This window comes from Ptychodera flava, chromosome 13, assembly GCF_041260155.1.
Source record: "Ptychodera flava strain L36383 chromosome 13, AS_Pfla_20210202, whole genome shotgun sequence".
NCBI classification, from domain to species: Eukaryota; Metazoa; Hemichordata; class Enteropneusta; family Ptychoderidae; genus Ptychodera; species Ptychodera flava.
Window position 1 is genome coordinate 36,564,310 of NC_091940.1, and position 14,668 is coordinate 36,578,977.

The 14,668-nt window shown below is 36.2% G+C and overlaps 1 protein-coding gene across 6 annotated transcripts in view; it reads left to right on the forward strand.

The window, feature by feature from the left end:
- Positions 1-14,668, forward strand: part of LOC139148327 (adenylate cyclase type 2-like) — a 158,831-nt gene that overhangs the window by 101,714 nt on the left and 42,449 nt on the right. For all 6 annotated transcript variants that reach the window (XM_070719708.1, XM_070719713.1, XM_070719707.1 and 3 more), the window contains one exon: positions 7,587-7,937. In XM_070719708.1, the coding sequence (XP_070575809.1) occupies positions 7,587-7,937 (351 nt within the window). The remainder of the gene's footprint in view (positions 1-7,586; positions 7,938-14,668) is intronic.

Sequence of the window (14,668 nt, forward strand, 5' to 3'; positions counted from 1 at the left end):
AAAAAGAAAGCTTTCGGGATAAGCTTCATTAGCTTTCAATGTTTGTGTTAATAAGGTTGATAGTTTGCTTGGCTTCATAGTATTGTATTTACGATTATGATGTTCTTGATAGCTGTTTTTTTGTCTCTATGGTAACCTCTTCTTTAGAAGCAATTCCTGTGAAGTTCATTGCCAATGATTTACAATTACAGTGTATCCTAAGGCTAAAAGTAAAGATGTAATTTTGAAAATGACCTGTGCACTTGACTGAAAGCGTAACAGCGCCATGAATTTTGTGTTGAATGAAGCAGAATATTTCTATCACACAGGAAAATTGAACAATAACGGTAATAAATGAACATTGCCATGGTAATGTAATGAGTTGATAATTTTACCAGTTGGAGGTCTAAAATACATATATGCGGTCAATTCAACTATGATAGTAATGCACTCTAAACCCGAAAGATCTTGCAATTGCAGTCCATTATGGTATGATTTTCCAACTCTTAAGTGTAGTCCTCATGAAGTCCTGTGGAAAGTGGCATGAGAATGACGTACCAATTGAAGTATCAAATGAATTTTCACTTTCTTCACAAGTGCCATGAATTTGCCATTTCAAATTTTGATGCAGAAATATCAGTGAAATCAGCATGAGACAACTATTAAGTGTCCTGAAAGATTTTTGTTGTACGGAACTTTTTATTCCTCAATCGCTATGACATGCGTATGGCTCTAGGATCAGGGTTAGCAATTGTCTCAACTTGGGCCATGACAGCTTTAAAAGCAATTTTGATAAATTTTTAAAGAGGTAATGCAAAAGCCAACGAGGATCTGTCAAACTCAGTAAATTTTAACTGTGACAAAAGATTAATCAGAGATTCTGCCCCAGTAAATTTACAAGACCAATATTTCTAGTAGATGTTACCAAGAATCATTCATTATTCATTGTTTTTCCTAGGAAACATGCTACTTTTCAAAATATTACCCTTTTTTGTGTTTGTTTTGGAGTAATATGGATAAATACTCTTACAGTATTGTAATGGATCAATGATCAGTTCCAGTAAATAGACAGGTCAATTTTCTGTTTTGTGAATGACAATAAAATTATGTTAAATGATGTTATAAATGTATCAATGTGTCATTTTGCAGGTTTTGTGATTGGAACTATTATTATGCAAATGAAGCATTTTTATCAAGGAAATCATGCATTGTTTGAAAACTACACTATCAACAAAACATAGGACTATAGGGTTCTTCACAGAATTGTTTGTACCAACTCAACACTACCAGTCATTGCCTGAATATGCAGAAGCTGAAAAAACTAATGTATGAAGTATCTTAATTATCATGGATGCACATCATCTAGATTCAGAATTTTTACTAGGATTTAATTTGCATGCATGACCAATCATAGGGATTTTACTGCCATATCCCTCAAAGCATTGTGTTGTAATTGGAGTATTTTAATAGCTATTGATGGGGAATTTTATGTGTCATATCATGTGTTATAGATTTATTGTGATTTTTTTATAGATGTGTGTTTACCCTGTCCATTGGATATAATGTTACTTTACATTATAATTCTATTATAATTTTACTTGGTGGTAATTATGAGATTATAATTCTGGTCTGGCTCTAAATTGTTATTCACTTTCAGAGTAAGACGTTTTAAAACTCAGAAGTAGCTATGCATTGGCAATTCTTCTTTTGGCAGGTATATAGGCCCAGGATATACAGGATGTCTATATAGCTTTAATTCATTAGGGTTAATTTATGGCAGAATTGTCTCCATCTCAAGCTGTAATACATTATGAAGGAAACGGTAAAATAGTAATTGATGTTGTTCAGTCATGCAAAGGATAAAGTGATAAGGTTTTAAGAATCACCATGGCAGCCAAACTCGATGGCTTGTGTCAATTACATTTTGTATCAACAATTCGAAAATAAATGACTGATTGGAAGAGTTGAGACAGAAATAATTTACAAAAAAATATGAAACAATAATATCATAAAATTTATGTTTTGATAAGCACCTAAAAGGATCAAATTAGAATTGAGTCATTTTCATCCGGTGTTTCCTGAGAATTATCTCAACATGGTGTCAGCTGGCTTGATTTTGTTTGTCCAGAAGATAGAGAATTAATGAATGAACCAGTTTGGCTGTAGATTGTTTTTATGGAAATCACCATGTTAGGAAATTGTAAAGCATAAATAAGGCTGACAATCAAAATTGACAAACATAGTCTAGGCAAGGCTTTAAGATTAACTTAGAAAATAAACTGTATTATGTTATGTTGAAGATTAGCTAAATACCCTTGTGCTACTTTTGAAATTAAATAACCTTAATTGCAATTAGCCAGTCTGGGACCTTCAGCAGGATAATTTTGAAGCTACAAGGTTTCTTTGATGACATTAATGTCAGTTTTAATGTAAATCAACCAATGAAATTGACAGGCAAGATCCGTGACTCATAAAAGATAAGCTTAAATGGCGCCACAACTTGTTACCATATTCATGATTGGTTTCTCAGTTTATCTACAATTAATCAGAAGACCGCAGAATTGACCTCAGTGATTTTAAGGTGACGTAACTTTTGTGTGGATTATTTCAGAATGTTAATGTGGGTTAAACTTTCACTAGATCAACCACTGTTCCAAATGCCTTGGTCCCTATGTATATTTATAAATGGACCCCTTGCAGAAGGGAAACCAAAGACTGTGAGATGAAAAAATGTTGTGTACTCATAAAATGATGTGGAGAGAAGTCTCATTCATTAGCGCCAATACAGAAGAAACAAAATAGATTTTGAATTTCTATAGTAACTAGTTTTGAGCTCGCAAGTTTTTCCAGGTGTTGCATGAATGGATCTGGACAGGTTCAGACATGTTCAGTTGCATACATACAGTAACTTTTTGCTGTAAGTTGTAGTAACTGATTGTTAAAGTGCTGGAGACATTGTATACTGACTGTACCTCATACCCTTCATGATGTAGAGAGTAGCAAATAGATGAATATTTGTTTACATACTGAAAGTGCAAACCTGTACATTAGGTTAAAAATTTGCAACAATATTTCCTCAATATTTCTTAAAGCGCAGTGGTCGTCGCGCTGCGCGTGCGTGATTTTTTTGTTGATAAACATACATTTTTGTAAACATAAGTCTTCTCAACTTCAATAGGAGTGAGATGGGAGCAGTCCCCCACTTTGTTAAGGCCTTTGTAAGACTCAACATCATGCAATAGTAAAATATTAAGATCGGAAACGAACTTCAGTGGTGTATTTCTATCTATAAACTCGTGTAGAGCTACGAACATTGGGACACTACACTCAGCACATTATGTCGCTGAGTTTACTGCACGCAGACACAGTGAACAAAAAGCTTTGATCGCGCGCGATCATGTTGGTTGTACACAATGCTATGTACAGTACAGTGAAAATACATAACTAAAATGATCAACATTGCCTATATATGTAGACCAGCAACAAGCACAATGCCTAACACAAAAACTACACTCAAGACCATGATCGGCAAGCCAGAGCAGGACACGGGAGATGTTGTTGGGAGACGGTCACCGCGTTGACGTACACGGATATAGAGAATCCGGTCCCACAACGTACTGGCCCGCGACGACTTGGCCCACAACCAACTGTTGATCACCATGTCTTACTTCTCCTAGTATTACGTGGTAAGAAATAGTAAAATGACAGGAAACAATAGACAAAACGAGCGGGTTTTCGCGGCATTTGGCAGGAAAATTGCACGGCTACACCGTGCATAGACGTATCGAGAGATCCTGTGCCCTGGTCCTGTGCATGGTCATGGTAGTGATCCAACCGCTAGCTGGTGTAGGCCTACCGGAGATGGGCAAACTTCGTTGTTGTACCTCCTGATTGCCGGGTAGGTCTGAATCCTCTTTCAAGTGAGATAACCCCCACATAACAAGAAGACCTATGAAAGGTCCTTCGCTTGACTTGATACCCGTACTCGGAATTCTCGTTTGCACCCCCAAATGGGGTAAACTTTGTAGTTGAGTTGGATTCTCCACAGCCGAGTGTAGCGCGCCATATACCCAGTTTGACACGGACGTTCGTACAGACCACGGAACGGAACAGATGCAGAGATGCTTCTTGCTGCAGCGGGCATTGCTCTGCGAGCTGTAGATTTCTGTAGTTTGGGTTGTTGTCTTTGTACTCCCGTCGGGCCTCTTGAAATGAAAGCTCTCGTCCTTGCTAGCGATGTCGAAAACTAGAGCCCGGTCGTTGATAGTCTGTTGGCGTATACATGCGTACATGCGTACGTCTAGCTCTATAGCTCGAGCGATAACAGTAGCCGAGCCCCATTCAACTGATTCAAGAAAATCATGAGCAAATGTGATCTCAATCCAGCGTGCAATTATTGTTCAATATTCAGCAGATATTTAACTTAGATTAATTGACCTTTTATCGCGTGTTACATTTGGTTAGTTGGTATGCTTGGTATGACAGATCAGCCGCCATTTTAACAAGCGGCAATATCACAAACATTATAATCAACCCGTAACATGTGCGGCGTTCTTGGATTTGTTTACAACAGAGGGGGACCCCCTCAGGAGGATGCGCAACGCGACGACCACTGCGCTTTAAGGGAATTCTTCAATTGCCTTCAAGGGAATGTCTTTATAACCTTTAACAGATAATCAAACCTTTGACAATGATGAGTGATTGTCTTTATTAAAGATGAGAGAGATGAGATTAGCCACAATGGTTTATATCCTGAAGTGAGTCCCAATTGTGCATGAGTGAACTTGATCCCATGGTACATGAGTGAACTTGATCCCAATGGTACACGAGTGAACTTGATCCCATGGTACATGAGTGAACTTGATCCCATGGTACATGAGTGAACTTGATCCCATGGTACACGAGTGAACTTGATCCCATGGTACATGTACATGAGTGAACTTGATCCCATGGTACATGAGTGAACTTGATCCCATGGTACATGTACATGAGTGAACTTGATCCCAATGGTACATGAGTGAACTTGATCCCATGGTACATGTACATGAGTGAACTTGATCCCATGGTACATGAGTGAACTTGATCCCATGGTACATGTACATGAGTGAACTTGATCCCACACATGTTTGCATGGCAAACGTGTACAAATTTCTGTTCAGAAGGTTGTATTGCAGAAGTGTAAATGGTGAACAGGGAGGAAAGATGAGCAAAAATCAAAGTTAGAAGAGGTCTCACATTTATAAAAGGCAAAAGAAGAGGAAAGTTTTTTCATGTGCTATTAGAAACTGTTAAAGTATAATGTAATTTCATCCATTGGTAGGACAAAATTTATGGTGTGTAACTGATATATTAAATTTAAGGGATGTTTAAAGAGAGAAAATAATGTCCCCACTGCACAGTTTTAGAGTGATATTTTTATAAATGCTGACTTAGGTATATTAGATATACCGGTACTCTATCATTTGCATATGTATGACTTGCCGTTGTATTTTAAAGCAATGCTATAAGATATATGCAGGTTATACTGTTCAGTTTGTAGAGTTTCACTCTTAATCCTTTTAGAAACATGCATTTTGACATTTACAAAGATGTAAGTGCAGGTATATAAACAGCAAACGTCCATTGTGTACTGTAGTTGTACTGCAATAATTGATTTTGTCAAATGTGATCTCTTTAGACTTATCAACTGATTATCACCTGTAAAGCATAAAGTATTATGAATGACAAATCCAGTTATGGTCCTTCTGCTTTGTAATGTCACCTAGAGATTGTTTTGACATGAAGTTAATGATTAATTTACAGAAAAACAATGAAGATTTCTTAATAATACAAAACAAGTAAATATCTTTACAGCATAGGTAAAACTACTCATGTTTACCAACTTTCACATATTTATTTTCATATGCTAAATGTTGAGCATAGATTAAATTTGCCATTAAATTTTATTGCAAACTTTAATAAAATAACTTACACACTTTAGGTAACAAAAGGATTTCTTGAACACATGCATAAAATTATGGAGTACTTCTCAGTATCCTAGTATGGTTCATAAAGAGGATGATACAGCCAACATGTCTGCTTCATGCTCTCCAATACTACATCTGAAAATGTTTATCAACACACTGAATAAACAGAAATCTAATGGCTATGTTTGGCATTTCTGTTCTGCAATGCATTTGCTGGAAAACTACACCTGGCTAAACATCACTTCTCAGGGGACCATCAAGAACTTGAGATTTTGTCAACCAGACAGAGCTAACACAACAGAAGTTTACATTTGTCAGTATTGTTGAGTACTTTTCTTTCGGTTGCAATAAAATTTAATGGCAAATTTAATCTATGCTCAACATTTAGCATATGAAAATAAATATGATTAACGACAGCATTCCCGGCTTTGACTTATTACAGTGATTCATATCCTGTATCGTTTCATACAATATTTAGACAATTTTGGGACCAATCCTGAAGGGTGTAGCATGCTAGCAGGGTACGCTTACCCATTCCGGACACCTGGTACCACCACTAACTATCAGTGGTTCAGGATGGTCCTACTTAAATTTGTAAATCACAATTGTCCCATGGACCTGGTAATGTATTACCTTGAATGGAAATGATTATCGGACTAGTTTAATGTCATATTTTCTCAACCATATGAAATTTAACATGATCATACATGCTTATAAATTAATCAAAGGAGGTTCTGGCACAGTATATCTGTATGTGCCTATGACCATGTTATAGTATAAGTACAAGATATGGTTCAGATGGGATCTGGAACAGAGAGTGAGCTATGAGGTTGTCAAGCTATTTATTGATAGTCCTGGCAACAAAAGTCAGGAACTCAGTTGAGATGGATGTACAGATTGTGTTCCATGCATGTTATGTATCCATCCATTAGCACAGTTTACAGCTGGCCAGGAGTCAGCATTCTGTTAACATGAGAAGAACAAGAAAGTTTACCGTATGCCAAACATGCACACATGTATTGCGTGTTTTGAAATATAAACTTATGCAGCTGCCAGGCAGAGATTTTGGTTTGTGTTTCTGTCATGTCCAGAGCCATAACACATACTATTGTAAAAACTGGTTGCCTTGGGCACAATATTAAGAAATAGTCCATAAATACAATTTTGATGTTTTGTATATTGATAACGTATTATGTCATGAAGTGCTCCTAAATCTGAATATCAACTGAACTTTGAATGTAATTTAATATTTTGTCTCTACTCTCAGCTTGGCCATTAACCTGTGGTTAACATAAACAGTTATGAATTTTCTCCTGTAAATTGCACCAGTAGAAGAAAATTGCACTTTGCATCCCTACATGTGTTCGAAAACAAACCAGTGCAATTTTCCTTAGTGCAGGACTGCATCCTTGTCTTCAATTTCTTAAACAGTTTTCACTCATCAGCATCTTTCCAATATTGGACTTCATCCTTCCTAATATCTGCTGTTCCATCTCTAATGGCTAGTACAGAGCATCCTCATCTGTTCTCATATTTTTATATCCTATTATATATATTTTACAACTTTAATACAGCCGCAGTCAATAACAAAAATTGTCTATTTCTTCTAATGACAAAACCGTGTTTTATTTTGTGTTTCAGGACTTTTCCCGAGAGTTGCCACTGACCTTGACAATCATCTCATCATCGGTGATATTCCTGTGTCTCTTAGTACTGCTCTACTTCGATTACATCATTAAGAACTTCATGAAACCAATATCAATCATCGTCTGGCTTGTCCTCCTGGCAACAGTGTATCTACTCATCGGGTTTCGGGCTGTTCACAGGCCGCCGGAATATGTCGGTTTTATTGTTTTCATCATCCTAATCACTTACACGCTACTGCCACTGTCTTTGAGAGATGCATGCATTGTTGCCGTGGTAACATGTGTCCCCCATGTTATTATTGTTTCTGTCCTTTCCGTCGGTGCATTCAAGGACAATGCCTTACAAGTAAGTTTTATACACACACACACACACACACAGACACACACACAGACACACACACACACACACACCAAGTAGTGATTAGTATTGTTACATGAGGCAGTGGAAAATTACATTCAGTGATGAAGAAATAAATTGCCTGCCTTTATACATGTATTCATTTCATTAACTAGGAGTAATGGTCAGTTTGATTCTGCCAGAATCACCTGGACAGGATCATGAAAAGAAAGGGTGCTTTTTTAAAATAACATTTTAAATAACAGCTACATGCAAATAGACATATCAGGGTGATTTGTGGCTGAATAAGTTTTCTCAGGGAATTAATTGTTATGTTCACATGTGTAATACTTTCAAACTTATGCTTCCATAGAACACAAAAATCTATTCAGAATTCAATTTATTGACACTCCGCTCTGAGACTAACCTATATCAGGCTGAATATCTAAGTATACATTTATCGTCTAACCCTCTAGCATTAACCGGTCAAATTACAAATTTCTGCACACAGCTCTTGTCAATTTTTGATGGGAATCTTACATGCCTAAAGCAGTTAGTTTTCTAAGAGGTGACTGGAACTTCTTGCTGGTAGGAGTTCACAGGCAGGTAGATGTCTCATTGATTTTTGCACAGTTTGTAAGTCAGATCAAACCTGTTCAGATCACAGCAAACAATCAGACTTTTCAATGGATAATTCACAAAGATACTGCGGTTTGATTCTCATGAAAGACTGTAGTTCACAACATCAAAGGAAAGTACTCACCAGTGAAAAATTAAATTATACCTTCTACATGTATGAGGAAAGCAAAGGATAAATTCTGAATATCATTGGTTACGTTTCAAGGAAAACCATACGGCACTTTTTACCTGTTTCAAAGTTCTCACAGTATTGCCCAAGTCTTCAAAAATACCAGAACATATAATGTTAATTCCAAGTTAAGAGGAGTTGATGAGACAGAGTGACAGTGCAATTATGTCACATTTTCAGGATGTTGTAAAAGTCAGAAATCAAGTTGTTGCTCAATGAAGCTGCAAATGTTGTGTTCTATTCTGTTCCACTCTCTCTCCTCTGTCAGTCATAATAGATTATACAAATACCAGTGTTACCTCTGCATGTTCATTGAAAGGGACATTTTTTGCCCCATTCATCAAAATTTGGGGCAGACTTGAAATTTTAGGGGGCAGTCACTTTTGATGTTGATTTTGCCTTAAGTTCCTAGGAAACACTTCCCTAATATCATTATGATTGTCACCCAGTTCAGTTGCGTCGTCTATGTAGCATGCAGCACCCTTACTAAGATCGACAACATGATGTTTGTCAGCTTGTGATGTGCTCGGCTGCTCTCCATCTTCTGTCGATTTGTCACCCACCGGTTTCCCCGCCTTAGAATTTGACGTATTTGTTCCCTTGGACACGATTCGGTCCAAATTTGGAGGTTTAAATCCATGAAAATATGCACCGATCCCATGCACCGATCAAACGACTTTGTTGCATTACACGTGCCTACACAATGCAAAAGCTGGAATTTTTCCACATTCCATCATATTGATACACACAGTTTGCTACACTGTGCGCTTTGGTCACCCTAATATACCAGTATGTGGACGTCTTTGCTTGCTGTGTTTTGTGCGCAATTTCCGCGCTGTCAGTATTTTTTAAGGGCAGACAGTGGCTCGAAATGTGCAATTTGCGCAATCGCGCAGTTGAAAGGAAACCCTGAAATATATATCATAATTGTGCTAAATTTGAACCAAGTTCTCAACTGTGTGTTGATAATTTGTCAGCAGTACAGTGAAATTTAGAATCACCAACTTCTCTAATCTAGGAAACTGATCTGCTCGCCAAATTTTGATTTTAGTCACATATTGCAATTTGGCAAGTGGGCAGCTGCAACATTACCCTTCATGTCTGGTGTTTCTACCTCTCTCCATTTGATGAACCAGTTTAGGAATTTAACTCTGCACTGGTCTTCTGTGCAGCTTATTCTGTTCTGGTTGGCACCGCTGACAAAGCAATTTGTAAATGACATGAAGCATGCACGTAAAGAGACTTTGTCTGTACTAAATTGCCAAAATTGCTATAATAGTTCTGTATTTTTACCAATCAATGTTAAAAAATTGAAAAAGGCCTTAATATCAGGGCAAACAGGATGATTGGATATTTCAGTGCATGTTTAAACTAGAACAGGATTTCCAAGACCAAAGAGTTGTAGGAATAGGTGGTGTACCTATTGGTAGTAAATGCAAAGGACTAAAGACATTCAACACCGGTGTTTCAGGTCACATATTAATACTCTGAAATATAAAATGAAATGTGAATAAATAAATCAACAGCTTAGAAAAATGAAGGAATTAAAACTGCTTGATGTGTTGTTCATTGTGTTTTATAATCCAACAGAACAGCTTGTCAGAAGGTTTTAGGTAAAAAATTATAGCAATAGAAGTACACTCATTGAGAAGTTGAGAAAGACTGACTTGGTTAACCCTTTGAGTGCTGCAATTGCTCCCACCAAAACTTTAGTGCAACATTTTATTAAATTTTATGAATTGCTCTGTAATTATTTTGATAATTTTGGACCAAATGGAAATCACATTTCCTTGCCTACAATTCTTTATCAAAATTTTGGCAAAAAATTGAAAAAAATTTGACTGGGGTATATTCTGTATTGACTTTGGCACTCAAAGGGTTAATTAACCTATGATTCACTTTTGTGAGGTGATTTCCAAGAACTATCAACATGTTGTGTAGATATTTAAATGTTACAATATGCACAGGTTGCACTCTCTGTTCTCATTGTAATGAAACCCAGAGATTTAAAGAATCAAAGATATTCTGAAATTCTTAATTGGATGGTTGAGATATTTTAGCAATAATCTAGACCAGTAGAGTAAAAGTACTTAAAGTCAATCTTATCCTCTCTCCTTATAGTCAACTTCATTAATGAAATAAAAATGCAATTAGTTATTCATTTAAGCTTGTCTGTTGGGTATATGCAGAATAGTTGTAGTTACACGTCATCAAAGTACATGTTGGGTTAACATCATCTTGTTGAATGCAGTTTTATACACAACAGGAAATATTTTACTGGAGTTCACGCCTTTCATCAATACTGGACTGGTTGAAATGTTCATGAGTGTATGGCTGCAAGCTGTGTTCAAATCAGCAGTTCATTGTTGAGTCTAAGCTTTCCATAATTATCGCCAATTGAACCTCCATCATGCTTTCACAATCCTAATTAGAAAGCTTTTTGAAAATGAGTGAAAGTACAGGTAGTTTTAGGCCAACATGTATAACGTTACAGTGCAATGTCCTGTCAGACTTATCAAATGCATCTCAGAAACATTAAAATTCAGAACAATCATCTTTTGCAGTCGTATTTTTTAACTAATGTGATGACTACTATGTATTTGAACTTTGCTCTCATATAAATTTACTACAATGACATAATTTCTGGTTTACAATAAAATTATTATCACCAAAACATTTATATATCTTTCTGTGAGCTGGCCCTAAAAACTATTTTATGATATTCACTAGTGACAATTAAATACAGTCAGCAGAATATGATAAAAAGAATTTCTCTGATGAAAGAAAAAAAGAAATAGATCAATAATTAAGTTTGTGGTACACAAGACATTTGTGCTTTTAGAAAATGTTAATTGTCAAAGTGATTAAGGTTAAATACTGTATACAGAGGTGGTAAAAGAATTCATTGAAAGCAAAAATTGGTCATAATAGGCATTATCACAGTTAAATAATGGATTGATTTACCTTTTCAGCCTAGGGAATAATAGGAATTAATTAACACCTAATTCCTATTAATCTTTGATTCCATTTAATTTGTATATTTTCTTGGTTTTACCCAATCTTCCAATAAAGTTTAGTCACTTACTTCTTGTATCATTTATTGGGTTTAAATTTGACAAAACATCTTGATATTTACTCATATTATCATTTAACAAACACATTCAGATACCATGTGAAACTTGTTACAATCAGCTATAAAAATGTTATTATATACCAGAACATTCAACACAGATGTCACCAAAGTCGTTATTGATATCTTAAAATCTGATACATCAGTCATATTTCTGCATCCCTCTGCATCCCTATAATCTTGTTTTTCCCTATACCCACTGTTCCCATAGAAACCAACAGGTTTGTACCAAAACCTGGTGACAAAAGGGTTAACTTCAGTAGAATGCACCTCGGAGACAGATATTCAGACTTTAAAGCTTTTACCATACTTTTGCCGTCTACCGCATTGGGGGGGGGGGGGAGGGGGTAGGGGGGGGCGGCTCATTTTGAAGGGCTTGAAGTAAAATTTATTTTTCCCTGTAAAGTTAACACAGGGATGGCAGTCATATTGAATTTCAACATCAGTAAATGTTAGATAATTTGTTTCTCTATTAACAAAATTTGCGCAACACCCCCCTGATATTTATTCTTGATTTGGTAAAGAGTATGGTTACAGAGTTCGCGTTTACGCAAAAATCGTGCGTATTTACGCATTGAAATTGACTCTCTACGCATTTTTTACATTGTTAAGCGTTTTCTGTACGCAAAGGATAACACCGAAAGCACTCCAAACGACTGAGCTTAAGCGACAACCAGACGAAATTTGTTGCAACACATTTCTGTCAATCACTCATTTTGTGTGGAAAGTTTCGGATTCTCTGGGCGTTGTCTGAAAAATTGGCATCGTAGTTCACACGTTATCACGTTAGGCACGTTATCATGTCAGCTGTGCCTATGAATTACGTTGCTAATTTTCAGGTGAGCGATAGTTTCTGAAACTTATGACACAAAGTGAGTGATTGACAGAAATATTGCGACAAATTATATAAATGTCAACCGTGCACGATCATCACGTCTCGCTGTTTCCAAATTTTGATCAAGCACACATGCAGCATGGCGTCGAAGCAGACAAATCTGTTTTCTTTCAACTTTGCTCTACGAGTCCTTGAAAAAAATGATTCATCGGTAGAGCTCGTCAGAATCCAGATAAATTTTGAACACTGCAGAAGTGTCTGGATAAGCTGCCATAACTCTAACTTTTGGGTTGCCCGATGTGTTTTGACGGTCGCATGTATACCGTTCGCTGTTACGTTTCAACATTTTCAAGTTGTTTGTTAAACTGTTTTTATTAAAATAATGTTATATCGCACAATCCAAATGTGTAGTGTAGGTTTATTCAACGGCACATTGTATTTTGCAGTCAGTTTTTTCATCAATCGAGTGCAGAAGTGAAATTACGCACTCAAATCCAGCCATTACGCAATTTTAGCAGACTAATGCGTATGCCGTACGCGAGGAGAAAAAAGTCACCGCGAACACTGGGTTAAAAATTTCCTTAAGGAAGGTTTTAGGAAAAGTCTTTCAATTTCGAACCACATACTACCTTAACCCTTTTACCACCATGGTTTGAACTATTCCAATTGTTTTCTATGGTAAAGTTGGACCTGTAGACAGGGAACTGGGGGTGAAAGGGTTAGGGAGAGACATTTTAAATCAACGTTTAACTTTCACGTATTTAGAAAATGAAATATGAATACATTCTTTAATCATTTTCATACTGCAGCTTTGTTAGCTTCATTTCTGTATACAAAAATTAATATCAGGTAAAATGTTGCAAAAGGTATTTTCTTACATGTTTACAATGCAAATGAGTGACTGCATTGCTTGAGCCAGCCAATTATTCTACTCTGCAATGAAAAGGATGCACTGTGTTATACAAACTCAGTTCACCCCAAAATATCACGTGATGGTAGTGCAAAGAAAGCCGAGGGTATGAACATGTATTGAAATAGTTTTGTTGTACCATAAATTGTCATCAAATTTTTGGTTTAACCTGTTGCCACACATGGCTTCACTTTGGGTGAAAATAACTTGCTAAGAAGGATCGTAAGAGTGGTACATAAACATGCCTGCATCATATATTTCCTTTTGGGTACAAAATACAATATTTTTATTTCAAGAGCTGAATTTTCTGACATTGTCAACAAAATTGAGCAGAGTCTTTTGAAATTTTGCCAAGGTCAAAATGTCACACTCTCTCCAAGTAAAAATTTGTAATGGACTGAGGGTAAAATTTGTGAAACAGAAAAATTGGACTGCACAAGCGATAACCTCATAAAAGTTAGTATTAACATGAGTACCCTAATATTTTAATAGAAATAGCAATTATTTCATGTCGTACAGTAACTATGATTTCATTTTGAGGATTTTTTAACTATCAGTGGTTCAGGATGGTCCTACTTAACTTTGTAAATCACACATGTCCCATGGACCTGGTAATGTACCGGTATTACCTTGAATGAAAATGATTATTTGACCAGTTTAATGTCATATTAGAAGCCACAGGAAAGGAAATTGAACTTCATATCAGATTTGCAAGGGATCCAAATTTTACATAGGTGTGGTTCATTCAGTCCATCTGTTCATATTTGGTTGCTGTTTGTGATACATGCAATTCCGAGTATCAATTTTCTGAGAACAAACTGACTGACGTCATGAAGACATTAGCTGAAATAGTGTGTTCTTTCTAATAACAAATTGCAATCATATGAATTGAAATTGAACACCATAAATTAAACAATGCCATTGAAAATTAAAGTGCTCTTTGGTCTGTTTGCGTTTCATATTTTGTTGGTTAGGGTACTTAGTTTATCCAGGCGTCTGTAATAACATTCCGAGATTTGATACGTTAATAGTAAATGCAAACATAAAATATTGACAT